The sequence below is a fragment of the Microcaecilia unicolor genome, chromosome 11 (genome assembly GCF_901765095.1).
Source record: "Microcaecilia unicolor chromosome 11, aMicUni1.1, whole genome shotgun sequence".
Classification (NCBI taxonomy): domain Eukaryota; kingdom Metazoa; phylum Chordata; class Amphibia; order Gymnophiona; family Siphonopidae; genus Microcaecilia; species Microcaecilia unicolor.
The window spans coordinates 95,173,372-95,201,268 of NC_044041.1; the positions used below are offsets into that span (position 1 = coordinate 95,173,372).

General features: G+C 44.8%; 1 protein-coding gene across 1 annotated transcript in view; it reads right to left on the bottom strand.

Moving 5' to 3' along the window:
* Nucleotides 1-27,213, bottom strand: part of CPAMD8 (C3 and PZP like alpha-2-macroglobulin domain containing 8) — a 206,873-nt gene extending 179,660 nt beyond the window's left edge. The window contains exons 1-7 of the mRNA XM_030219505.1: nucleotides 27,105-27,213; nucleotides 16,805-16,956; nucleotides 12,814-12,836; nucleotides 5,742-5,907; nucleotides 5,123-5,175; nucleotides 1,633-1,650; nucleotides 1,240-1,294 (exon numbers count right to left, since the gene is read on the bottom strand). Of these exons, the coding sequence (XP_030075365.1) occupies nucleotides 1,240-1,294; nucleotides 1,633-1,650; nucleotides 5,123-5,175; nucleotides 5,742-5,907; nucleotides 12,814-12,836; nucleotides 16,805-16,956; nucleotides 27,105-27,178 (541 nt within the window). The 5' untranslated portion in view covers nucleotides 27,179-27,213. The remainder of the gene's footprint in view (nucleotides 1-1,239; nucleotides 1,295-1,632; nucleotides 1,651-5,122; nucleotides 5,176-5,741; nucleotides 5,908-12,813; nucleotides 12,837-16,804; nucleotides 16,957-27,104) is intronic.
* Nucleotides 27,214-27,897: the final 684 nt, after the last annotated feature.

Consider the following 27,897-nt stretch of genomic DNA (forward strand, 5'->3'; position numbering starts at 1 on the left):
CCTGAACTCCTCACCACCCACCAAAGCTCAACTGGATGGCCAGTTCTCCAACTGGGCCCAGGAGTACCTCACCAGTCAGTCCTTAGGTGCACAGAATGCTCATCACCATCTGCTGGAGACAGATAATACTAATAAGCTGTGGCTGCATAGGGCCTTATAAAGTGCAGAGCTCACAGCTTATTGCTCTCTGCCTCCCATCTGCTGGCTGATGGGCATAAGCTATTCATATTGGTCTAGTTTGATAAGAAATTATTTATTTGTAAAATTCTTATATACTGCACTAAAATCAAATGTCCTTCAATGCAGTTTACAAACTTACATAGGAAAAAAATCATAACAATTAAATCATCAACAAACTCTCCAATATAAGGGTGAATTATACTTTGACAATTCAAAAACAAAAATTCTAATTTGCCTTAATAGTTGGATAATCATCTGAAAGAAACCAAGGGCAGAAAACCTGACTGGCAGAGTACATAAGTATATAAGTATTGCCATATTGGGACAGACTGAAGGTCCATCAAGCCTAGCATTCTGTTTCCAACAGTGGCCAATCCAGGTTACAAGTACCTAGCAAGATCCCAAAACAGTACAATACATTTTATGTTGCTTATCCTAGAAATAAGCAGTGGATTTTCCCCATGTCCATTTTAATAATGGCTTATGGACATTTCTTGTAGGAAACTATCCAAACCTTTTTCAAACCCCGCTAAGATAGCTGCCACATTCTCTGGCAACGAATTCCAGAGTTTAACTACACATTGAGTAAAGAAATATTTTCTCCGATTTGTTCCAAATGTACTACTTTCTAGCTTCATTACACGTCCCAAGTCCTAGAATTTTTGGAAAGAGTAAACAAGCGATTCACATCTACCCATTCCACTCCACTCATTATTTTATAGACCTCTATCTTATCTCCCCTCAGCCATCTTTTCTCCAAGCTGAAGAGTCCTAGCCGCTTTAGCCTTTCCTCATAGGAAAGTTGTCCCATCCCCTTTATCATTTTTGTCACCCTTCTCTGTACCTTTTCTAATTCCACTATATCTTTTTTGAGATGCGGTGACCAGAATTGCACACAATATTCAAGATGTAGTTGCACCACGGAGCGACAGAAAGGCATTACAACATCCTCATTTTTTGTTTCCATTCCTTTCCTAATACCTAACATTCTATTTGCTTCCTTAACCACTGCCGCACACTGAGAAGAGGGATTAGCAATTAAAAGTTTTAAAAACCTACCACAACAAAGTGGCTTCAGATCACTCCACTGGACCATCCTGGAGCCCCGAGGATCCTAAAAACCAGTTACAAGCAGACTTACAGATATGTCATAACAAAAAAGGAGATCCCTAGCCAATCAGAATACTATAGCTTTGCCTTACCCTATCATAAGGTTACATGGATCAACCTCAATTTAAACATTCTAATAACACAGATTCCAGAATGGTTGTGGAGATCCTTGACTAACCAGCATCCTAGCACAAAGCAGAATATTTCTTATCACAGCCACCAGTTTCCACAGCTGATTTCCACACAGGTGAAAAAATTACTCAAATGTGTTTTCTCAATTTAATTGTACTCTTTCACTTTATTTTTAAGAGCTTGACATAAAATTTTCAGCTATTTACTTACCACAATGTACACATCAATCTATAAAGAAAAACAAGGGGAGAGGAGGTGAAAACAGGAAAGTGCCAGAGTTGAAATTATACATAAATTATACATTGCTTTATGCCCAGCAACTTTCTGCTTTTTACATAAGTACATAAGTACTGCCATACTGGGACAGACCGAAGGTCCATCAATCCCAGTATCCTGTTTCTAACTGTGGCCAATCCAGGTCACAAATACCTGGCAAGATCCCCAAAATGTACAAAACATTTTATGCTGCTTATCCCAGAAATAGTGGACTTTCCCCAAGTCCATTCAATAATGATCTATGGATTTTTCCTTTAGGAAGCCGTCCAAACCTTGGGACTTCTAGCTCAGTTGACACTGCCTTAGGTTAGGATACATTCATTTTGAATTTTTTTTTCCTTTTATTTCATATCCCCTCTGAACTTACTTTAGTCAGGTCACTGAAGTTAAGGGCTCTCTTCAGAGTCCTGAATCGGCCCACTAGGTATCATCATTGCTTGAGAACTACAAATCCAAGGCCATTCCCAGTGAGTAGAATACCTGACCTATGAATCAAAGCTATGTCCTCCACATGAGCCAGCAGTATGACCCTAGGGCTTATAGATTCTAGATTTCCTGTAATATCTCTTTAAGGGGGAGAAGTTATCAACATAGGCCACTGATTTAAGCCATGTTATTTCACTGTTAACCTCAGTCTACTTTTGGGCTCATTTTCGAAAGAGAAGGACGCCCATCTTTCGACACAAATCGGAAGATGGGCGTCCTTCTCACAGGGTCGTCCAAATCGATATAATCAAAAGCCAATTTTGGACGTCCCCAACTGCTTTCCGTCACAGGGGCAGCCAAAGTTCAAGGGGGCATATCAGAGGCGTAGCGAAGGTGGGACTTGGGCGCGCCTAACACATGGACGTCCTCCACCCATAATGAAAAAAAAAAAAAAGAGCAACCCTGATGAGCACTTGGACGACTTTACTTGGTCCTGTTTTTCTTACAACCAAGGCACAAAAAGGTGGCCGAAATGACCACATGACAACCGCAGAGAATCAGGGATGACCTCCCCCTTACTCCCCCAGTGGTCAATAACCCCCTCCCACCCTCAAAACATCTTTCAAAATATTTTTTGCCAGCCTCAGATGTCATACTCAGCTCCATCACAGCAATATGCAGGTACCTGGAGCAGTTTTAGTGGGTGCAGTGCACTTCAGGCAGGCGGACCCAGGCCCATCCCCCTCCTACCTGTTACACTTTTGATGGTAAATGTGAGCCCTCCAAAACCCATCAGAAATCCATTGTACCCACATCTAGGTGCCCCCCTTCACCCATAAGGGCTATGGTAGTGGTGTACAGTTGGGGGTAGTGGGTTTTAGGGGGGGGTTGGGGGCTCAGCAGACCAGAGCTATGTTCCTGGGAGCATTTTATGAAGTCCACTGCAGTGCCCCCTAGGCTGCCTGGTTCGTGTCCTGGCCAGGGGCGAAGCTACGTGGGGCCATGGGGACATGGGCCCCCACAGATTACGCCATGGCCCCCTCTACATCTGAACCCCCCCCCCCGCTGCTGCCCGCCCGGCCGCCAAATCAGGTACCTTGTTTGCTGGCGGGGGTCCCCAAATCCCGCCAGCAGAAGAGTCTTCTTCAGCGCCGGTCGACTCCGGCGCCTTCGTTGTGTGATCATCTGTTTCTGACGCCTTACGTCCTGCACCGTGCATGTAGCCCCATGCAGGATGTAAGGCATCAGAAACAGATCACACAATCAAGGCGTCAGAGTTGACCGGCGCTGAAGAAGACACTTCAGCTGGAAGGGATTGGTGACCCCCGCCAGCAAACAAGGTACCTGATGTGGTGGCGGGGTGGGATGCGGTGGGGGGTGGGGGGGGTTGCAGTTGTGGCAGTGGGGGGAGGTGGCTAAACAGTGCCCCCCCACCTTGGGCGCTGGCCCCCCTCCCGCCGATGTCTGGCTACGCCCCTGGTCCTGGCATGTGAGGGGGACCACTGCACTACAAATGCTGGCTCCTCCGATGACCAAAGGGCTTGCATTTGGTCATTTCTGAGATGGGCGTCCTTGGTTTTCATGATCGTCGAAAATCAGAAACGACCAAGTCTAGGGACGACCATCTCTAAGGACGACCAAAATTTCAAGATTTGGGCATCCCCGACCGTATTATTGAAACGAAAGATGGACGTCCATCGTGTTTCAATAATACGGGTTTCCCCACCCCTCCATTGGGATGTTTTGCAAGGACGTCCTCAACGAAACTTGGGCGTCCCTTTTGATTATGCCCCTCTTTGGGTTTATTTACCACCTTTTTGAAGAAATTCACCCAAGTTGGTGTACAGTAAGAATAAATTGAACCTAGGCAACAGACGATTACAACAGTAAAAATATTCAAACAGTACATAGTATGGAAATAAAACATCTTAATAGACAGCATGAGGAGTAAGTAAAGGTGGATACATAGATAAGATCAACTAAAAGGAGTTAGAAATAAGGGGGGGTGTTAGAAGGGTGCATGTATATAATTTTAGCTAGGGTAGGAGTAGGTAAGCAAGTCTTGCTACAGTATGTGCAGTCAGTGTTAGTCCTGGTGTGTGTGTATGTAGCCAGCAAATTAATTGTTTTTTTTCTATTAAAGGCTTGGAAGAAGAGCCAAACTTTCACCTGCTTTCTGAAGTAGAGACAGAGTGGAAGAGTAGCCTAGTGGTTAGTGCAGTGGTCTGAGAACCAGGGGAGCTGGGTTCGATTCCCACTGCAGCTCCTTGTGACTCTGGGCAAGTCACTTAAACCTCCTTGCCCAAGGTACAAAATAAATACCTGTATATAATAGGTATTTGATTGTTCTTACAGGAAGGCGGTATATCAAGCCCCATCCCCTTTCCCCATTAATAATTAGGTCTCATTGCATAAAATGGGATCTGTGCTAACATAGTATGAGTTAGTGGTAAAATAACACATCTTAACTGTAGCCCATGTTGATAACTTCCCCCCTAAATGTTGGTTCATAAATTGCTTGAAGAGCAAAGTATTATAAAATAAATCGGTGTGATATCTTGGCAAGCTGGACAGGTTTTAATCTCGTCTGGAGCATTTGGTTTGGGCAAGAGCTCTGCAAGCTGAGACAAATATATAAACCACTCCTGCATGTCCCCTCATGCTGTCTCTATGGACTTGATTTGCCAAGGTGTGTGCCCTAATTTGCATCTTCCCATAGCATCAGCCAGCAAACATTCTCAAAGATAAACTCGGAGGGGTGCTTTCCTTGGAAAAACTATTGGAGGCCAGTAGGCAAAAGTACATGCAGGCTCCCTATGGGCTTTGAAAATTACTCTGAATATAGGAAAATAAAATGGAATAAAGAGGGAGAAAAGATGCAAAAACAGCACATTGCATGTATCTGTGCAGGCAGACCCGGGTGCATCAGGGAGGTAACCAATAATTGCTCATTGACTATGTCTCAGTGAAACCAAAAAGGGAACTGACACGCTGTTACCTTCTCACTAACAGGTCGTAGATCAGGAGAGACCATGAAGAGATTGATGAACACTGAGAAAGGTTTGGAAAAAGAAATACAAATTAATGAATGCAAATAAGAATTCCAGAATCAAATAAACAAACAAAAAATGTGCAAACTTTGAGTGGAGAATACAGCCATTTTCAAAACAGAAAAACAACTTTTTTTTTTCTTTTGGAAAATGGCTATTTGCTAGATGCTTTTGTGCTCTGTGTGTTTATCTTTTTGGTCCATTTTTTGAAAAAACATCCAAGTGAAAAAGAAATAATCGAGCCATTGGGAGGAGTCAGCATTCTTATTAAACCGGCCACATGGACATCCCCGGAGAACAATGGGGCACTGGTTAATTGGTATTTATTGCACCTCCTCCTTCAGGTGAGTAAAAGTAAGCAGGCTGTTAGAGGTAAATGCATTTTTCCTTATGGGGTGGGGGTGGGGGAAAAGTAAGAAGTATATACTGGGATTTTATTTTGGAAAGTCCTGCACACACTTTGCGCCTGCTTCAAAGGTAATTTTTGAAGGAAAAGTCTGGGGAGTTTGCATTTGAAAATGTGCTTGCAGTCCCCATGTATTGTTTATAAACTTACAATGACTTTACCTTTCTGCTTGGGCTTGTATACCGGCTTGTCAGTTTGAATGAACACGGAGAATCCTTTGCTGTCAATTGTCACAGTGGTGTAGTTTTGAAAGATATAGCCTTCTTCAGTTAGGTGTTGATTACCCCAAACTTTCAAAAGACCTTGGCCTCGAAGACCTGCAGGCACCTGAAGCATATCATTATGAGGAATTAAATAGTCTTTAAAGAAAGAAGAAAAGATAGGACATGAATATTTCCAAAACTTAACAACAACACAGCTCATTACAGCCAGAACTGGGGCTTCTCACATGGTGTTGCTCTATGACATGAAATGTGCCTTTGAAAAAGGCCACAAGCCCTATTCATTTCTATGTTACTGTGGGCTTCCAGCATCTGGAACATCTGCACAAGCTCCCAGTAGCTGCAACTTCAGCCAGTCCACTCTAAAAGGTATCATAAGCCACAAAGGATCCATTGACCTCACAAGCCAACACACCAGGACCTCTTAGCAAATAAAATACATGCATTTTTTTGTTCACAGTAACATATATGAATTACTTGTGATTTCAAATCCTCGTTCAAGCTCAGTTATGTTCTTGTACTCCTCTATCTGCAGAGGCAATGAAGGGTGAAATTGCTTGCATAAGGTCAGAAAGAGACTCAGTGATTCTGATTCTCACCCTGCTGTTCTAACCATTGGGCAACTCCTCCACTGTTAGCACCAGGGGCGTAGCCAGACTTCCGTAGGAGGGGGGTCCAAAGCCCGAGGGGAGGGGTTACATTTTAGCCCTCCCCCCGGCGCTGCCCCCCCCCCCGCCGCCATTGCCGCCCCCCCCCACGTCTTTTCCGACCTCCCTCCCGCCGCGAACCCTCCCCCACCGCCGCCTACCTTCACTTTTGCTGGCGGGGGACCCCACTCCCCGCCAGCCGACGTCCTCTCCGTCCTGCTCCTGCTCTTCTTGCATGCATTGCTGACGTCCTGCATGATGTACGTGCAGGACGTCAGACTCAGAGAACAGAGTTCTGTTCTCTGAGTCTGACGTCGCAAGTACAACGTGCAAGACGTCAGCAATGCATGCAACAGCAGGAGCAGGATGGAGAGGACGTCGGCTGGCGGGGAGTGGGGTTCCCCGCCAGCAAAAGTGAAGGTAGGCGGCGGCGGGGGTGAGTTCGCTGGGAGGGGGTCCAGGCAGGAATCTACGGGGGCCCAGGCCCCCTCAGGCCCCATGTAGCTACGCCACTGGTTAGCACATATCCAAAATATGAGCATGTATTTTCATAACTTCTACTTGAGAATATTCTTCATGCTTACTGCAGTACTGGAAACTAAAAGCCAGAGCATGTACCGATACAAACTGTTGAAATGGATGCCTTCACCACCTCTATCACAATTCATTTTGAAGCACAAGCCTGTTCAGTTCCAAAACTTTCTCCTGTCTGACAATTGGGATAAATTACAATGGCAATTTTAGTCCAGTGGGAACTGAACCAACACCATCACCTCAATATACACAGATACAAAACAGCTCCAGAAAGGGGGTCTTGGGTTTGGAACACCAACTTAGGTAAATGGCTCATCTTCCCTGTAATAGAATCCAAGATTGTCACCAAATTGTACTGGGTCAGCTTCTAAATAAAGCAGCTAAAAAAAATCCACGCAGTAAACGTTTCTGCTTAAGTGTATTCTATAAGCGGCACCTAGATTTAGGAACGGTATATGGAATACGCTTAGTTGCTATCCCAGCGCCTAAAACTACACGTCTCCATTTACACCAACGAAAATATTGTGTAAATCCCATGCATAGATCTACAAGCACTGTGCCATATTATATAACTATCAGGCTTATTTTCGAAAGAGAAGGGCGCCCATCTTTCGACACAAATCGGGAGATGGGCGTCCTTCTCTCAGGGTCACCCAAATCAGCATAATCAAAAGCCGATTTTGGGCGTCCCCAACTGCTTTCCATCACGGGGACGACCAAAGTTCCCGGGGGGGGGGGGGGGTGTCGGAGGCGTAGCAAAGGCGGGACTGGGGTGTGCCTAACAGATGGGCTTCTCCCAATAGGTAAGTTACCAAAGTTATTACACACCAGGTAGGTAATTCTGTCTTAAGTTAAAGCCTTTGTAGCTGGTACGAGGGTTAAAAAACTGGGGAAGTGCAGGGGCTCCGCAGTTCCTCTCTTGCAAGGTGCCACATGACCCCAAAATAAAAATATCTTTAGCTTGGGATCTAAATTTTCAAAGGAAAGCTCTCTATAGAGGAGTTTCCCTTTGAAAATTGAAGGCCGATGGGGACGATGAGTACAAAAGTAACTGCAGAGTGTGCATGTCAATTAAAAAAAAAAAGGGGAGGGTGAACCTCAGAGAAAATTACTCTTCCATTCCTCAGTCAACAAAGGGAGAAATTACTGTTGCCAGGCCAAAATCAAATCATCCTGGAGAGGTGGAAAAACGCAAAATCAAAAAGAAAGTGACATTTTCTTAAAGTTAGGAGGATTGACACCAATTTGCTATTTAAAATTTCGTACTGGGGATCAGTGGTGTAGCTAGGGTAGTTGACACCCGGGGCGGTCATTTTTTAACACCCCCCTCCAAAATCCAGTACTAGGCATACCAAGAATACAAAACACTCAGGATCTCTAGAGCAATTCTACCATACCATAAGCAGTAATTTCTACGAGTCACATAAGGAAAAGGAAAGCATCTTAAACACTACAGTGAGCACTAGAACATCAATTCACCTATTGTAAAACGAAACCAGACAGAATAGTACGGATGGTCGATCCTGCACAGTGAATGCCAACTGAGAGCCATGTCTTTTTCACAAACACAGATACACCCTAAACCACTATAGAATAAGTAATCATAAACTTTCTATTTAGACAAACATTAAACCGAACCCCCAAGAGGCCAGACTGAGCATACAATGCAACACCACAGAAACTGTCCCCAAGTACTGTGTGAAATATAAAGACAGCAGATGTAAATTTGAAAAAACTAACAAATACCAATCACTTTACAAATTAACAAATAGAAATAAAACAAAAATATAAAATAAAATAATATCACTTTATTGGACTAATACATTTAGCTTTCAGAGGCCAAAACCTCCTTCCTCAGATCAATAAAGTATAGTGCTGTTACAGTATCCTATCCTGACCTGAGGAAGGGGGTTTTGTTCTCCAAAAGTTAGTCTAAATGTATTAAAATTAGTCCAATAAAGCTTACCTTATTTCCATGTTCTATTTATAAGCATTTATTAACACAACTACAATACTACTTTATCCTAAAGCAAAAAAAATAAAAATATATATTTTATTTACAGTTTGTTGTCTCTGGTTTCTGCTTTCCTCATCTTCTTTTCACTGTCTTCCTTCCATCCAGCATCTGCCTTCTCTCTCTCCCTGCCATCCTGTGTGTGCTCCCTCTCTCTCCTGTCCCCTCCATACAATGTCTGCCCTCTCTCCCTGCCCCTTCCATCCACTGTCTGCCCGCTCTCTCTCTCTCCTTTCCTTCTAGCATCTGCCCTCTCTCTCTCCTTTCCATCTAGCATCTGCCCTCTATCTCTGCCCCCTTCCATCCACTGTCTGCTCTTTCACTCCCTTCTATCCACTGTCTCCCCTTTCTCTCTGCTCCTTCGATCCACCATTTGCCCTCCCTCTCCCATCCATTCAGGGTCTGCCCTCCCCCTCACTCCCCCTTCCATCCAGGATCTATTCCTCCTCTTTCACTGCCCCCTCTTTTCGGCTCCCAGTTTCAGCCCCATTATCCCACCTGCGGCTGCCCATAGTTCCAGATCCATTGATTCTCCCACCTACCCCTGCCCTAGGCATGACCCCATTCTCCCTCCTGCCCACTTTTCAGACCCCAGTTCCATGCCCCTTCTACCATCTGTCCCCCATCCAGTCACTTCTGCCATCCGAGTCCCTCTCACCCCATCTGTCCCCCACCCAGTCCCTTCTGACATCCGAGTCCCCCCCACCCTCACCCCATCTGTCCCCCACCCAGTCCCTTCTGCCATCCGAGTCCCTCCCACCCTCACCCTGCCTCGTCTTCTCCCTGCCACCCGGTCTTTAAAAAGAAATCTCCGACGCGATAGAGAAGCGCAGCACCTCGTGTCTGCATGTAAAAGAAGTGGATCGTCTTTCATCGGGCCTTCCCTCTCTGTCCCGCCCTTGCAGAAATAGGAAGTTGCGTCAGAGAAGGGCGGGACAGGTGAGGGAAGGCCCAATGAGATGATCCGCTTCTTTTGCTTGCAGTCGCAGACACGAGGTGCTGCGCTTTGCTACCGCATCGGAGATTTCTTTTTAAAGGGCTGGTTCGGGGGGGGGGGGTGCCAGAGGAGCGAGCAGTGGGAGCGGTGGAGCACCCCCCTCTCTGCTGACACCTGGGGCGGACCACCCCCACCGCCCCGCCCTTGCTACGCCACTGCTGGGGATGGACTATCAGATTTAGGGAATGGGGGTAAAAGAAGCTTGACTCACAGCAGGTACTAGGCTGGGAGGAACTAAGAGTTTTGAAGACCAGTTTGGACTTAGCCAAAGGGATTATATGCATTATAAGCAAGCTGTCACTATAGGGGGGGGGATAGAGACCTTTTATTGGGCTTATATGAGGCACTGAAAGTGGGCCAGGGTTTTTACGATAAACTTACAGAGGTATGGGGAAAGGATACTGGAGAGAGCTTGGCTGATATGGAATGGAAGGCGATTTTCAAGGTATTAGGGAAAATGAATATTTCTGTGCAATTAAAAAAAAAATTGTTATTAAATGAATACATATAACCCCTGCAAAGTGAAAGAAGTGGAAAACGAATGAAAAAAAACCCCAGGAATGTTGCAATACCCTCTTTGCTACAGTTTCTCCGCATGTGGGAGGTGTGGAACTGTCTAGGGGACCTAACAAGGACCATGTGTGGGTGGGCAGCCCCCTCGACTCTTAGGAGATGTTTGCTGGGTTGATATGCTCCCCCCAGGACATTAGGAATAAGCAATTATTTCCGCCTGCCTTTGATTAACTGATTTCCTTTTTCTTGTATCCTACTAACGATATGGTATTCCTTTCCTTTTCTAATTTTTTATTCAGATTGTAAACCACTTTGTTATGTATCTTTGAAGAGCGGTATATCATTTAATAAATCATAATAAGCAGTATAATCCTATGGCTAAAATTCCTACCATTTGGTGTGACAGTGGCAAGATAAATGTTAAAGTGCACAAAACGTTACACGGAAAGAACTTTGGGCCAAATTCTATAAATGCAACCTTAAAAATCAGCGCCAAAAACCACGCCAAATTAGCGCTCACAACTTAAAGTGCCATTAATAGAATTTGGGGGTATGTGAACACCCGTGGGACACGAGTGCGACATGCAAAATAACAGCACACAGACAACATAGGGGAAAGCAATACTGGGAAAGCATGAGATCCTTTTCGTGTATAGTATGCAAAGTGAAAGGGGGGGGGGGGGGATAAACGTAAGATTAAAAATAATCATACAGGGAGCATCAAGAAGAGGGAAATGTCTTCTTTGGTTTCACATAATATTATTGCATGATATACAGATGAAAATAGAAGTTTTACGGGATGACAGGATATATTAAATTTGACTGTCAAGTGTTATGTTATATATGGAGTGGAGGAGTGGCCTAGTGGTTAGAGCACCAGTCTTGTAATCTAGAGATGGCTAGTTCAAATTCCACTGCTGCTCCTTGTGATCTTGGGCAAGTCACTTAACCCTCCATTGCCTCAGGTACAAACTTAGATTGTGAAACCTCCTGGGACTAAGAAATATCCAGAGTACCTGAATGTAACTCACCTTGAGCTACTACTAAAAAGGTGTGAGCAAAATCTAAATAAATAAATAATAGGAGACCCATTGCTTTAGAACCAATACAAGTTACCTTCAGGTTTGCTTGCACCATTTTGGTTACTGGGTAGAACAGCTTAGGAGAAACAGGAGGTGAAAAACCAAGGCTGTCTTTAATATATCTTGAGAATATATAACAAATGCTGTACGTGTTGAACAAACATTTTAAAAAACCCAGGCTGAGAACTGGGTTCAAATTCTACTTCTTCCACCAACACTCCTTGTGACCTTGAACAAGCCACTTAACCCTCTGATGCTTTTACTACAAAATTTAGGGGCCTTTTACTAATTGGCAGTAATCCACTGTGGGTTTACTGCACGCCAATCTGGAGATACCGCCAGCACAACATGGGCACCGACGGTAGTTCCACCCCCAGTGTATGGTATTTCTGGCGCTAGCGGAAACATTCAAAAAATATTTCTGCAGGCGCTAACCTGTCGTAATCGGGCAGAGCCATGTACTACCCAGTTACTGCCAGGTTAGCGTGGGAGCCCCTTACTGCCACCTCATTGGGTGGCGGTAAGTGCTCCCCCCTCCCCACATGGCAACACAGTAAGTGAAAACTTACCGCCTCAGCATGCGACAAAAACGTCCCTCGCAACTAGCATTTATGTACAGGAAGTGAGCCTTTTTCAACTGAAGGAGAGCTCTGGAACGAGGGGGCATACGATGAAGTTAAGAGGGAATAGGCTTAGGAGTAATCTAAGAAAGTATTTTTTCACTGAGAGGGTGGTGGAGGCATGGAATGGCCTCCCGGTGGCGGTTGTGGAGTCAAGGACTGTGTCAGAATTTAAAAAGGCATGGGATAAGCATGTGGGATCGCTTAGGAAAAGGCAGAGTTAGAGGTTACAGAGGATGGGCAAACTGAATGGGCCATATGGTCTTTATCTGCCGTCGTTTCTATTTCTCCAAGGTTAGATCATCAGATGGACCATCAGATACTTCCCAAAAGTAGCACCCCCATCCTCCTCTACTGCCCAAAGTTCATCACCCTACTATACCATGCCTAAACTCTGCCTGCTCCATCATGACTGAAATCATCTTCTGTGGGATCATGCAGCCCCATCGGCAAGCTATGGAGTCAACAAAGGGTGCCAGGGGGTGGGGGAAGGGTCATCTGAGCACTTCTCACCACCTTGTATCATTATTTGAAGTTTCCTTTTACTCTGGTCCTAAGCATGCCATGAATTTTGTCCTTTCCAAAACACATTGCCGGGAGCTTACCTTAAGCTTCACAGTCCCTTTCTCTGAAAGAAAGAAAAAAAAAAACAACAGGAGTTATAATGTGGTATACTCACAAGTTTCATACTTGTGCTAATTCAATCCCTTTTGTGTCTGCTGTCAGTCTCCAACAGATATGTGATTTTTTTTGTGTGTTGGGGTGAGGGTGGGGGTTATATTCAGTGGTATCATACTCAGTTGGATTTAACTGGATATTGAAAGAGATCACCAGTTAAGTTGACTAGGCCAAATGTAACCAGATAAGTTATCCTATTATCTTTGCTCCTGATATATCTGTAGACAGACTTAACCAGTTAACTTTAACCAGAGAGCACTGAATACTGCAGCTATCTGGTTAAAGTCTCCGTTTGCCTCCTGACATACCTGAAACTGATTAACTTGTAGCCAGAAGTGGCTTAGTTTAAAATTCAGGGCCTGCAGACTAGTTATCTGATTCAGTGGAGAAGCCAGACATGCAATTTTGAGTGTGCCTGAGTCCAAAGTAGGTGATCGCAACGGTTTTCCTTTGCCCCCTGCTCCTGCTCCTCTCCCAGCGACCCCCAACAAATTATAAATACCTGAGTTGGCCCGCTGCACATGCTTAGCTTTTGAGCATGCCTGAAAACTGAACATACTCAGTAGAAGCTGACCGAATTTCGATTTCAGATTTGGGGTTTTCAGATGAAAGTGCCACTGCATTTTCTCCTGAAACCAAAACCCCCCACCTCACCCCCAAAGAAGATGATTCCCGCCACTGACCTGAACCCCGAGCATCAGTAGGCCCTCCCTGGGCCTACCTTAACAAGCCCTGATGGTCTAGTGGCCTCTTCGGGTGCAGGAAAGAACCCCACTCTTTCCTGCACGGTGCTGCTGCTGGTTTAAAATGGCTACCAAGACTGTCGTGGGAGGTCCTGGGAGCCATTTTGAGATTGGAGAGTGCAATTATTCTTGTTTATAGCTTCTGGGACCTCCCATGGCAGTCTCGCGAGGTCACTGGGTCTCAGCAGCCATTTGAAACTAACAGTGACACCAGGCAAGGAAGAGTGGGGCTCTTTCCTACCCCTGAAAAGGCCACTAGACCACTAGGACTTAAGGTAGGACCAGAGAGGGTCCATTGATGCTCCCGGGGGGGGGGGGGGGACCCAGGCGGGGCCCGGGTAGTGGTGCTCCAATAGAACCTGTCTTATGCTGAGGGGGCGAGGAGTCTTCTTCCGGGAGGAGGGAGGGGCATGTATGACATTTTTGGTTTCAGTGTCAGATGGGAACCGAGCCGCGAATTCCAACCATGGATTTGGTTTGCTTATAATGCACAGGGGGTGGGGGTGGGGTTGGCATAGTGGTGGCCTATGAACAGTGCTGCCCACTGCCAAGCATAGGGGAGTGCTCTGGCAACCAGAGGAGGACCTCTACAGCTGGCCAGACTTGGGGATCCTTGCCAGCCATGGCAAGAATGCCCCAATTTTGGTTGGGCCCAAGCCCACCCATGGCTATGCCACTGATCTGATTAACCTCCAGATGTAAACAATGTCAAACCGTTCCCAGGTCTGTATTTGCTATAAATGGGATTACAAAAATGAACACTATTTAAAATAAAAATATTTGGTGTGTGCCAATTAATAGCAGATTACAGCAATTTTGAGATTTCTACTAGCTGGCAAAATGCTCTCTCTTTGCTGCCTATGTGAACCTTTTTAGTCTAGTTTCTTAAAGTTGTTTCTTTTTTATATCACAACTGGGGATTTGTTTTCCTCCTTCCCACTGCCCCAAAAAATGAAATTGGATGACCTGTTCAAAAGTTCTCTGCCACTGACAGAAAAGCACCCGGTGATCCCTCAGGACTACATATAATCCCCTGTTCATTCATAAAGAGATACTGAGTAGTTCACCTCACTTCAGCTATAACCTCAAGGACCCTTGTGCATAGATTTTTGGAATGCCCATGGTCTGCCCATGGCCACGCCACCTTTTTGGCAGCGCACATTAGAATTCACATGCACCACTTTACAGAATATACCTAGCAAGTTGTGCACATAAATTCTAATTAATGTTAATTAGTATCAATAATTGCTTAAGTGTCAATTATCAGCGCTGATTGGCTTGTGCACAAATTAATTACTTAACAAATCCAGAATATGACCGGATTTGCACACGCAATTTCAGTCACCCTAGATAGAATCCGAAAGTATATGGGTAGCGGGATCAGTTCCGCCAAGATGACATGACTATCTGAATAGTGCCATTGAATGTCTTTTACAGACCACCTCAGCACTATCTGGACAGTGCTGGTGTGATCTGAAAGAAGAGCAAAAAACAGTATCCTAAATCTGGATAGCAACTGAATATCCGCGCTCTCCGGACAGTGGCAGCACCCCACTGTTCTATCCAGATATTCAGTGGCAGCCACTGTGCAGTTCCTGCAGCTCAATATCTGGATATTTTTGCCCACTGCAGCTAGCATTAAAAAAAAACAAACAAACCTGACAACTGTGGGATCAGGGGGTACATGTTTTCTTCAACGTTGTGTCTTTGGGAAAACAACTTTTCTTCCCTTCCAGTGCTCCAAAGGAGCAGATTTATTAAAGATTATCCCTTCAAATAACAGTATGAGCGGATAGCCTAATATCGACCATAGGGCTTAGCGTGTTTTAACGTAGGACTTTTCCACATGTTAAACCCGTTTCTAGCATGTCCCTAAAGTAGAGTTGTTTTTTTTTGGGGGGGGGGGGGGGATTGCTTGTTCCATGCTAAATTTTTCCCATTACAGTGCAAGATCTGCAAAAACATCAACGCAAAAGCACTTGCAACCTCCTATTTAAGAGACACCAAGTATTCCCATGTTAAGTCAGCATTATCCAATTAGTCTGCGCTCATGTGAACACACTAGCTAGATAATGCTTCCACTCCCATGACACACACCCCTCCTGAAAAATACTGAAAAAAATAGCATGAGATTAGCCCATGCTGAAGGCAAATTACTGCGAAACACTTTAACTTATACATGAATCTGTAACATTATGCTGGATTTCTTACTCTGTTAATAGTGATGCCTTTGCAACATAATGTAAGCCACATTGAGCCTGAAAATAGGTGGGAAAATGTGGGGTTCAAATGCAGCAAATAAATAAATAAACAAACATGTTTTGCGGTATGTTGAAAGTATCTTGGTATATTATACTGGGTATCTATTTCTTGGGAGGCATGTTCTTTGTGATCGGTGTTATATTTTTAAAGGTTTCTTGTTGAGATTCATCAGATACAAATGAATGTCTTGGGGGGGGTGTTGGGCAGGGGGATTTAAAAGTTGTCAGTGGATTATCGGCAAACATGATGCTTGTATTAAAGTACAAGCATCATGTTTGTACTAAAGTCAGGGCTTTTTTTGAGGGGGTACTCGGGGGTACTGAGTACCGGCACCTTTTCCAGTGTCTGCTAAAATTGACCCATGGACCACAAGTTTTAATGAAGAGCTCAGGCTCAACACACCAATTCTGCCTTGTCATACATTCTGTGACTGGTTGCAGGGAGCCTGGTTATTGTGGGGTGAGTCCCTCAGTGATCACCCCACCCCTGAAGGGTGGCCTGGCATTTGAGTACCAGCACTTTTTTTTACTAGAAAAATTGCACTGACTAAAGTACTGCACATTAATCTGTTATGGTTGTACTTTGTGTTTTGCTCTTGACAGTTCAATAAAAAGATTTATACATAACATGTTTTGTGGTAAGTCTTTTTCCCAACCCAAGTCAATCATGCATTAGGGTTTAAGGAGGTTCAAAGGGCCCCTAAATGTTTTATTTCAGCCTTCAGTTCATCTGTACAAATTTCTGCAGCAGCTGTATTATATTTTAATTTCTACCTTTATCTGGTGATGCTTTCCTAAAAAAAAAAAAAAAAAAAAACACATTTTTTTTGCTCATTTCCAGATTATTTACACGTCATGTGCGCCTTCTTCATGTATAAAGAGGGGTGGGCACTACACAAAAAAAAAAAACTTACCAAAAACTTTAACATGAGAATGTGACACACTTTCTCCCTTCACTAGTAACTGAACTTGAACCTCAGTTTCCTTGACAGCATTAAATATAGTCACGCTGATGACCTCTTCCACTCCAGAGCGGAATACAGATGGTGCAGCTATTAAATAGCCCCTGAGAGGAAACAAAAGGGACAGTTGAAATCGTTGACAAAGATTCTAATATGTTAGAGAAAAAAAAAGCAGATGAGTTTGCAGTTCCAAGGGTAGACATCTTCTCTCCCAACAAAGAACAGTTCGTTTATATGTAGCCAAAGTTCACTAAGACCATAGGTGAGGGGATAGAAATAAAGGTTTGGCTTTTGCCATTTTAAGAATTGGGGTTTAGTTTGGTCAACTTGGAGGTACTGAGAAGAGAAAATGAAATGTGAACTTTAGTTTATTTTAGGGGTGGGCAACGATTAAAAATTTTAATTGCACAATTAATCGCACTTAATCACGGCATGCATTTTGGGCACACGCTTTTCAATCTTTTTAACGTTGACCAAACATCCTTTTGAACAAATGCTCAGCGTGGCTGATTATCCCGCACAACATGAAATTCAATTAGGGGTGAGCAAAGATTAAAATTTTTAATCAAAATTACTCATGGTATAAAAAATGTTAATCACATGATTAATTGCACCTCTGGGCTGGATGGCTTGGTATTAGTAAATTTCCACCACATGGACATTTTTTTAACCTGAGAAATATAATAAAGAGTTGAATACACACACTTCCTTCCCACGGCACATTGCACTTCCTCCCCCCCATACTGGAACCTACCTTTCTCCTCTCCTGATCCATCCTTCCTTTGTACATATAGCCAAATGTCTGCCCTTCTGCTGCTAAATCTGTTACCCTTGACACACTAACACCCATTTCTCTCCTCTCCTGCTGACCCCCACCCCCAAGCACAGGTCCAACATCTCCCCCCCCCCCCCCCCACACACATTGATCTTAACAGTCATAGGGTCTCCGGCAGCAATTCCCAGATGCTACTTGCAACCAACGCCAATGCCTTCCCTCTGCTACGTTATGCTAAGGTGAAATAGGATAGGCAGGGAAGAGAAAGTAATGCTGGATAACAGAGGGGAGTTAAAAGTTAAACATTTTGATCAGGATTTAAAATTTTAATCCTAGTTCACATTTTTTTAAAAACTAATCGAATTAATAGTGCACCAAGGGCTTCTTTTACAAAGCCGCACTAGCAATTCCCATTGGCTTCATTTCATTTGCCGCACCGAGAATCGGTAGCACTGCTTTGTAAAAGAGGGCCTAAATGCCCACCCTCAGTGGCGTACCAAGGGGGGGGGCAGTGGGGGCGGTCCACCCCGGGTGCACGCAGCTGGGGGGGTGCCGCGGCGCGCGCCTGTTGCCCTGTCTCAGTCCGAGAAAGTTCGCAATTCCCATATGTTCACTGCTTACTTCCTGTTCCGGGGCAGACTCAGAGGGTGCAGTGAACACATGTGAATTGCGAACTTTCTTGGAGACAGGGCAACAGGCGCGCGCCGTGGCACCCCCCCTCCCCAGCGGCATGCACCCGGGGGAGGTGTCATTTCGCCGGGGGGGGGGGGGGCCGCATCGGCGATCCGCCCCGGGTGTCAGCTAGGGTCGGAACGCCACTGCCCACCCCTAGTTTATTTTTATATAACATTTATTATTTTGTTTTTTAAATTTATTATTTTAATAGTTGTTACTTTATAATAGTTTAAGCTTTTGCATTTTATTATGATTATGTCCTATTTTTGTAGCGCTAGAACCTAACCAGCAGTAATCGGGCAGCACCACACACTGCCAGGTTAGTGCAGGAGCCCTAACCACTATCTCAATGAGTAGCAGTAAGGGCTCCCCCCCCGAAATTGGCCGTGTGGTAAGTGTTTCAATTACCACACAGCCATGTTTTTTTCCTAAAGGCAGCCTTTTACCCACAGAAACAGAACAAAGCCTTGCAGATCAGCCAGCAGCCGCGTTACTGGCTGATCTGCAAGGCTTTGTTCTGTTTCTGTGAGCTTGACGTCCTGCATGTACAACGTGCAGGACATCAGACTCACAGAAACAGAACGAAGCCTTGCACCGGAAGAAGAGGACCTCGGCTGGCAGGGGTTGGGGTCCCCTGCCAGCAAATGTAGGCGGTGGCAGGGGAGGGTTGGCGGTGGGAGGGGGGCTAAAATGTGCACCCTCACCTCGGGCTCTGGACCCCCTGCTGCCAAAGTCTGGCTAAGCCCCTGAGAAGCACTGGACGTGCGTAGGTACCTACGCGGCTTAGTAAAAGGGCCCCTAAGTGACATTTCCTCTAGTACCAGAATTTTGTGCTATACTGTCTTCATCCAGGCCCACCACCACTTGCCCTGCAGAGAAGTATCAACCTACAGCAGCTCCTACAGGGACATTCAGTATGGGGTCTGTAAACCCTCCAGTGCCGACACTTACAGCCCACCCCTTGCAGGGTTTCTATGGTAACAGGAAGCCTAAGCAAAAGAGAAGGTGGGGCTCCATTTTCCTGCTGCTGCTACTGTACCAGGGCTACTTTAAAGGGCCAGCAGTGACCTGAAGGGTCATTTGGGCAGTGGTGACTGGGAAAGGATTTGATCTCCCCACACCTCTGTTGTCACTTCTTGGAGGAGGGAATTAAAAACTCCCTCGCTGCATTCTCATTGCCTACTGGCATTCCCATTTTAAATCTGGACAAAGACTTTGCTTTTTATCTTAGCTAAAAGAAATCTCCTGAGTTGAGTAATCTCTCTTATTAGCTGCAAGCTGAGGGTTTGTGTTCTTCTACCCAATCTCATAAGACACCTAAAACTAATCATCCCAGTTTAGTGAGGTCGAAACATTTTCAAACTTGGACTCATCAGCTCAAGAGAGATATGATAGAGGTTGATAAAAATTGAGAAAGATGTGGGGAAAAAATCAAGAATAATAGATTCCCTGTCTGATAACATGAGGACTTGATTAAATATGATGTTGAGACAAAAATAAAAGACAAAAAAAGCTTTTATTCATGCAATGGAGAGAATTAACCTGTGGAAAATCAACACCCCAGGATGCCGTGGAGGCAAACATGATATGCAGTGTCAAGCAGGGATTAGAAAAAAGTTAAGAAAGACCACTCAATCACTTGTTATTTAACCCAGCTGAAAAGTTTACTGCATCCCTAAACTATGACTTGCTGAAAGCAGAGGGTGTGGCAGCAAATGGATACACATGCTTTGTTCCTTCTACACTTAAACCTACGTAGCAATGCTGAAGAGTGCCATCAGAACCTGGATCAAGGTACCTTTTTATTGGACTAATGTACTATGAGGCGTATTTTCAAAGCACTTAGACTTGCAAAGTTCCATAGAGCGCATCTGCAAAAAACTTACACCAGCTACGCCAGCTGAAACCTGATGTAAATCCTGATGCGCATGTTGGGCATTCAAGGCTATTCTATCAAGAGCGCTCATCCTGGAGCAGCCTTTATAGAACAGCATGGAGCGCCAAATTTTATCGGGACCGAATTTTCAGTGCCAAAACCAAAACCGAGCTTCTCCTCTTTCCCCCTAAACCTGCCTCTCCTCTCGCCCCGTTCTCTATTTCAGTAGATAACACTCTCATCCTCCCTGTCCCGTCTGCACGCAACCTTGGAGTCATCTTTGACTCCGCTCTCTCCTTCTCTGCTCATATTCAGCAGATTGCCAAAACCTGTCGTTTCTTTCACTATAATATTAACAAAATTCGCCCTTTCCTCTCCGAGGACGCTACAAAAACCCTTACCCACACCCTTATCACCTCTCGCCTAGACTACTGCAATTTGCTTCTCGCTGGTCTCCCGCTCAGCCATCTATCTCCTCTTCAATCTGTCCAAAACTCTGCTGCACGTCTTATATTCCGCCAGAGTCGCTATACTCACGTTAGCCCTCTCCTCAAGTTGCTTCACTGGCTCCCTATCCACTTCCGCATACGGTTCAAGCTTCTCCTTTTGACCTACAAGTGCATCCACTCCGCAGCTCCTCAGTACCTTTCCAATCTCATCTCTCCCTACACTCCTCCCTGTGAACTCCGTTCGCTGGGTAAATGTCTCCTGTCGTCCCCCTTCTCCCCCACTGCTAACTCCCGGCTCCGTTCCTTCTATCTCGCTGCTCCCTATGCCTGAAATAGACTCCCTGAGCCAGTACGTCAGGCTCAGTCTCTGGCTGTCTTCAAGTCTAGGCTTAAAGCCTACCTCTTTGCTACTGCTTTCGACTCCTAACCATGACTCTCTTACTCAACACCCTCACTTATCACCCCTACCACTGCAATTTCCCCACCCCTAGCTGTCTGTTCGTCTGTCCAATTTAGATTGTAAGCTCTGTTGAGCAGGGACTGTTTTTTCATGTTAATTTGTACAGCGCTGCGTAAGTCTAGTAGCGCTATAGAAATGTTTAATAGTAGTAGTAGTAGTAGCACTTACAGAATTTCCCCCTAAGGGGCAAATACTATATATGGCTAAAATGGTATCCAACAAATAATAAATAAATTAAATAAATAAATACCTATGGTATATTTATTACATAACTAATGTATGTCAGCTGTATCTTGCCTTGAGCAGCCTTTGGAAAAGTGAGCAACATGCTACATTAAAAATAATACAGGAAAGAGTAAAAGTAGGTTGGATTTTACTGGAGCTCTAGTCTTTCAAAGTACAGAGCTGTGCAACAATGTTACACACTTACAAAGGCACTTCTGGGCCCTCCCTGCCTGCCATGAGAGACTGGATATTAGGTGGCATTTTCATCTGAGTAGCTAGACGTCTTATTTTCTGTGCATGGGAAGGGAGGGGTGCTAGGTCTAACTTACAAAAAAAAAAAAAAAACTTGCAAACTCAGCTACCCAAGAGGGTGGAGTACAATGGAGGAAGAGAACAAAATGTTGTATCATATAAGGTGCAATATCCTAAGTGATAATTCTCTACGATAGATGCTTGACAGCATGCAGACTAGCTGGAGCAATTGGTCTTTTGGCTAATGCTCAGAACAGTAAGCTGCGAGTCAAGCTCATGAATTCAAATTCTGCTCTCCAGATGCATGAATGCAGATACATTCCTTTACCCCAGTGAACAGAACCAGTTATAGCTGATTAATAATAGCCTGCTGCACCCACCTTGGAAACTGTCACACATGTCAAGCATAAAATATGATTTAAATTTAGTACATTGTGTTAAATGTACCATATGCAAAACAAAACCAAAGAAAAATGGCATATAAATTACAAAGCAAGTTAGAAATATCAGAACAGTACCCAAATAGAGGATGACAGGATGGACCGCCCATCAGATAGAGGTAAGCATCCCATTTAATACCCAACATAACTCAGCTATGCTTACTATTATCCAAAATGTATCTACATGTAATATAGAGAGTTATAGTCTGCTACTTTCGGCTTCAAGACCACACAGCACAGATTACAACAGCAACAACAATAATCAAACAGTTAATTAATTCCCCCTCTTCCCCTCCCCCTACCCTCAACCTTATCACCAGAGATGACAAGTTACCCAGTTCCAGGCTGGAGATTTTGGGACAGTTCTAGATTTCTGACTACCCCATCTTGGTGCATTATGGGACTTACAGCACTGATTTCAATGAGCAGAATCAGCACTACAAATCCCATACTGCTCTGGATTGTAAATTCAAAACCAGGCTTGTCCCAAAACCTCCAGCCTGGAACTGGGTAACTTGGCATCTGTGTATCATCAAACGAGATTGCTAACAGCCAAGTTTTCAAGTGTCTGCAAAATACTGCAGAGATGCAAAATTACTCAGTTCTATGCTAGAGATTTTAGGCCAGTCCTGGATTTCTGACCACCCTATCCTGGTGCATTATGGGACTTGCTTGATTCTGCCCATTGAAATCAGTGCCGCACTATAAATCTCACACTGCTTTGGGATGTAAATTCAAATCAGGACTGTCCCAAAATCTTCAGCCTGGAACAGAGTAACTTGGCATCTATGAATACTGCATAATCACCAAGCACTTTAAAATCCTCAGGGAGCTGATTCCAAAGCTTCGGCAATGCTCCCAAAAAAGCATGAGCTTTGTGTTTCTAATAAACAACCTCTTAGCAGAAGGCAATGCCAGATTATGAAAGGTACCTGACCATAAGGCACAACGTGGTTGATAAGGAACACAAGAGCTTTCAAATATAAAGGTCCCATCCCCCAAAGTGCCCTTAAGGTCAAACAGCATAATTAGCAGCCAATGAAATGCATAAAACAAGGTGACATGATCCCATAATTTCTGGAAAGTTATCACACGCACTGCCGTATTGTAGACACACTGCAATTTCTTCCCACACACACATACACAATTACTTCTCTTCGGTGTTCATGGAGGAAAATCCTGGAGAAGATCCGCGGTCGGCTGCCGGGGGAACATCTGGGAATGGAGTGGATATTGCACCGTTTACAGAAGAAAGAGCTTGAGAATCTGAAGGTGGACAAAGCTATGGGGCCAGATGGGATATATCCCAGGATACTGAAGGAGCTCAGAGAGGTCCTGCGGACCTCAAAGAGGCTCCGAGGGATTGGAGATGAGCGGAGGTGGTTCCTCTTCACAAAAGTGGAGACAGGGAAGAAGTGAGATACTACAGATCGGTAAGTCTCACGTCAGTGGTAGGAAAAATAAAGGAGTTGCTGCTGAAAGAAAGGATAGTTAACTTTCTAGAAGCCAACAGGTTACAGGACTCAAAACAACGTGGCTTTACCAAAGGAAAATCCTGCCAAACGAATCTTATTGACTTCTTTGACTGGGTGACCAAAGAACTGGATGAAGGATTTGTGCTAGATATAATCTACTTGGATTTCAGTAAAGCCTTTGATACAGTCCCCCACAGAAGATTCGTGAATAAGATGAAAGGGTTGAACTTAGGACCGAAAGTGGTGAACTGGATAGGAAACTGATTGATCGACAGGTGGCAGAGGGTGGTGGTAAATGGAATCCGCTTGGAGGAAAGGAAGGTGAGCAGTGGAGTTCTTCAGGGGTCAGTGCAGTTTAATATATTTGTGGGAGATATTGCTGAAGGGTTGTAAGGAAAGGTTTGCCTTTTTGCGCATGACACAAAAATAGTCAATAGAGTGGATACCCTGGAGGGAGTAGAAACAATGAGAAGGGATCTCCAAACGTTAGAAGAATGGTTGCGGGTCTGCCAGTTAAAATTTAATACCAAGAAGTGTCGAGTGATGCACTTGAGGTGCAGAAACCCAAAAGAGAGATACCGGATAGGAGGGGAAAGATTAGTAAGCTCGATTCAGGACAGAGACCTTGGGGTGTTGATGTCAAAGGATCTGAAGGTGAAGAAACAATGTGACAAGGTGATGGCCATGGCCAGAAGGATGCTAGGCTGCATAGAGAAGGGTATAACCAGCAGAAGAAAGGAGGTGCTGATGCTCCTCTACAAGTCATTGATGAGGCCCCACTTGGAGTATTGTGTTCAGTTTTGGAGGCCGTATCTTGCTAAAGATGTAAAAAGTACAAAGAAAAGCTACAAAAATGGTATGGGATTTGAGTTGCAAACCGTACAAGGAGAGGCTTGTCAACTTGAACATGTATATCTTGAGGAAAAGGGGAAAAGGAGAAACAGGGGTGACATGATACAGACATTCAAATATTTGAAATGTATTAATCTGCAAACAAACCTTTTCCGGAGACGAGAAGGTGGCAGAAGTAGAGGACATGAATTGAGGTTAAAGAGGGGGGGGGGGCAGGAGTAATGTCAGGAAGTATTTCTTCACAGAGAGTGGTAGATACATGGAATGCCCTCCCACGAGAGGTGGTGGAGACAGTGGCGTACCAAGGGGGGGGCGGTCCGCCCGGGTGCACGCCGGTGGGGGGGGTGCCGCGCACCTGCCAGCTCTTCGTTTTCATGCTCCCTCTGCCCCGGAACAGGTTACTTCCTGTTCCGGGGCAAAGGGAGCATGAAAACGAAGAGCCGGCAGGCGCGCGGCACCCCCCCCCAGCGGCGTGCACCCGGGGGGGGTTCTTTCGCTGGGGGGATCACGCTGCACATGGGGGGGTTCTTTCACCGGGGGGGGGGCGCTGCACCCAGGGGGGCAGGGCGCATCGGCGATCCGCCCTGGGTGTCAGCCCCCCTAGGAACACCACTGGGTGGAGATGAAAACAGTAATGGAATTCAGACATGCGTGGGATAAACACAAAGGAATCCTGAAGGACTGGATCCACGGAATCTTAGCAGAGATTGGGTGGCAAACCAGTAATTAGGAAGCAAAACCAGTGCTGGGCAGACTTCTACAGTCTACACCCTGATCGTGACTGAATAGATATGGATGGGCTTGAGTATAAATTTTAAGGGGCTTTGACATTAACTGCAGAACTTTTAGTACAAGAAGAAGAGAGCTGGGCAGACTTCTATGGTCTATGCCCTGACAATGGCTAGAACAAATCAAACTCGGGTATACATATATAGTATCGCATACCATGTAAATGAGTTTATCTTGTTGGGCAGACTGAATAGACCATACAGGTTTTTATCTGCTGTCCTTTACTAAGTTACTATGTTCCACAACGCATACTTAGACAGATTTACATAAAGAGTACTACAAGAATCCGGGCAGATCAACACTGTCACCTGAAAATCTTGCGGCCACAGCAAAGAAGGAATCTGTCTAGCCATCTTCAATGTTATCCATGCCCCAAGAACCACCTTATCTACCTGCAAATTCAGGCTAAGAACAGAATCCCAAATAACCCCCAAGGGCAGCATCTTCTTAACTACCTGTAAAAGAAAAGTCATAAGAAAAACAAGACTGAAGACAAATCCATTGGTGGAGCCGGTGTTCCCACCCATATCTCTGTTTTAGCCACATTCAACCAATTATTTACCACCATCAAACATTCCTGTATTTATGCTCTTAAAGCAGCCAACTACTCATCTAGGACAGTTCTATACATTAAAGTCATTGGAGAAAACACCCCTTATATCAGAAGTTTCCCTGAAAGAGGAACATTAAAAATCTAGGCCAGGTCAAGATTATAGGTAAAGAGTTGTTTGCTTAAAAAGAAAAGGCACAAATTTTTTGACCCTATAAACATCCAATCCCAAATAAAATAAATACATAACATAAACCACACCCTTAACAAGGTACTATCACCCACCCATCAAATCTTTTTCCCCATAGGCACAAAGCTGGAAAAAGACCTTTGAATTAAACCCAGTCTGGCCTGTTTCCTAGGCATATAGCCACACTAACTTAAATCATTAGTTCTCAGAAGACAGAGCATCAGCTTATGTAAACTCATTTTACAAGGTAGCATTTGAAAATCAAAGGTTTTATTCAAAAGATTTTCTCCCATTTCCTGCGTGGGAGGGGGAGTCTTTTATTGAAGGAAAGCTGAAATGTTTATTTTGGGTGCTTCAGACAGTGACTTAGCAGATCCTCCTTCTAACCAACACCCTTGTCAGGATTTCCCCCCCCCCCCCCCAAAAAAAAAATACAACCACTTGGCTAGCAATGGAATAATACTTAAAGCAAATATAAATACATGTTGTTAACTTCCCCAAGCTCTGGCTGCTCTCTGTTTACAGAACACATACATCTAAGAAACGTGATAAAAGAAAAAAAATCAAGTAAAGTCATACAAATACGTATAAACCCTTAAACGCCTTAAAGCAGACGCTTGTTCATTTTAACACAAGCACAAACTTTTCAGCCTGAGTGTCACACATTCCTTCCCCATCTGCAACCTGCCTACTAAAACTGACAGCAAGAATCCATCACAGCAGATCAAACATCGTGTCACATGCAAACAAATGGAATACACTTATTATTCAAAATTAGCTTCCTTTAAGACAGCCTATACCTTCTCTTTCTAAGGGATCCGTTGAGATAACGGTGAAGTCAGTGCTGTTGACTGATTAAATAGCTGAAAACGTGCAGCCAGGCTAATTTCAGTTTTGCAAATTTGGAAAAGTTAACCGGGGGGGGAGGGAAGGTCATTGCTAAACAGGCTTCTGGTTCAAATTTATGCGTAATTTCGGCTCCAACTGTCTTTCCATGCGGGATTCCTATAAAGATGAGCAGGGGGGGGGGGGGGGGAAATCAAGCCAATAAAGTTATCGGCATCTTTGGGAATCGCTCGCATCCGACTCATTGGGTTGGCTCCGGACACAGCGCACAAATTCAAAAGCGTCTGGCTAGCACACGGGACTTTTCAGAAAGTTTGGAGCAAAGTGAAATAAAGAGCCGGTGCAAGAAAAGCCGGAGAAGGAGCAGGAAGAAATCAAAAAGGGAAAACGTTACTTACTGTCGCTCCACAGCACGGCAAAGGCTGCAGAGAAAAAACAGCAAAGTACACGAGCGGGGGACTCGGAGAAGCATCCTCCTCTTCCGAAACGATTGCAAAAAACACTATCAAGAAGGATAGACAGGCAAAGCCGGACTAAGGCATAGGCAAACAGGGCACTTGCCTAGAGCCCGGCCCTGTTACATGGACTCAGGAGGCTAGGATTGCCGCCAGGTCTCTGGATGTTTTCAGGCTTCTACGGATGTACACAGCAACTATCTCGAAGCCTTAAAGGATGGCTAAACTGTCTCTGGGATAGTTTTCACAGTTTAGCCCTCCATAGTTCTCCAATCCTTCCCCCTTCCAGTGCAGTGGTAGGATCCAGCAAATGGGGAGGCTGCTTTGTTATGGGGAGGAGGGGCCAGCTGCAAGTTCTTGAGGGTGGGGGAGAGGAAGTGAGCTCTGCTTGGGGTCTTGGAGACAGCCAGTGAAACCAGTGAGTGGTTTGGGGATGAGCAGGATTATTACGATGGGGTAGGAATGTCAGAGGAATGGGGGAAGTGTGAGGGGTCTGCAGCAGGCTGAGAAAAGAAAATGCAAGAAGTTTACATGATGTTGGGCAGAGCTGGGTGGGGAGGGGGCCTTGAGCACATGAGCAGCAACAATAGAGAGAGAATATCTGGAAAGTGACAGTGCGTGTGTGTGACTGACGCATATGCTTGTGTGTACGTTTCTGTGCCTCTGGAGGGGACAGTCTGATGCAGAGTTTCCCTTTTGTAAAAATGAGCTGAAGTGGAGAAATCCATTGGTACAA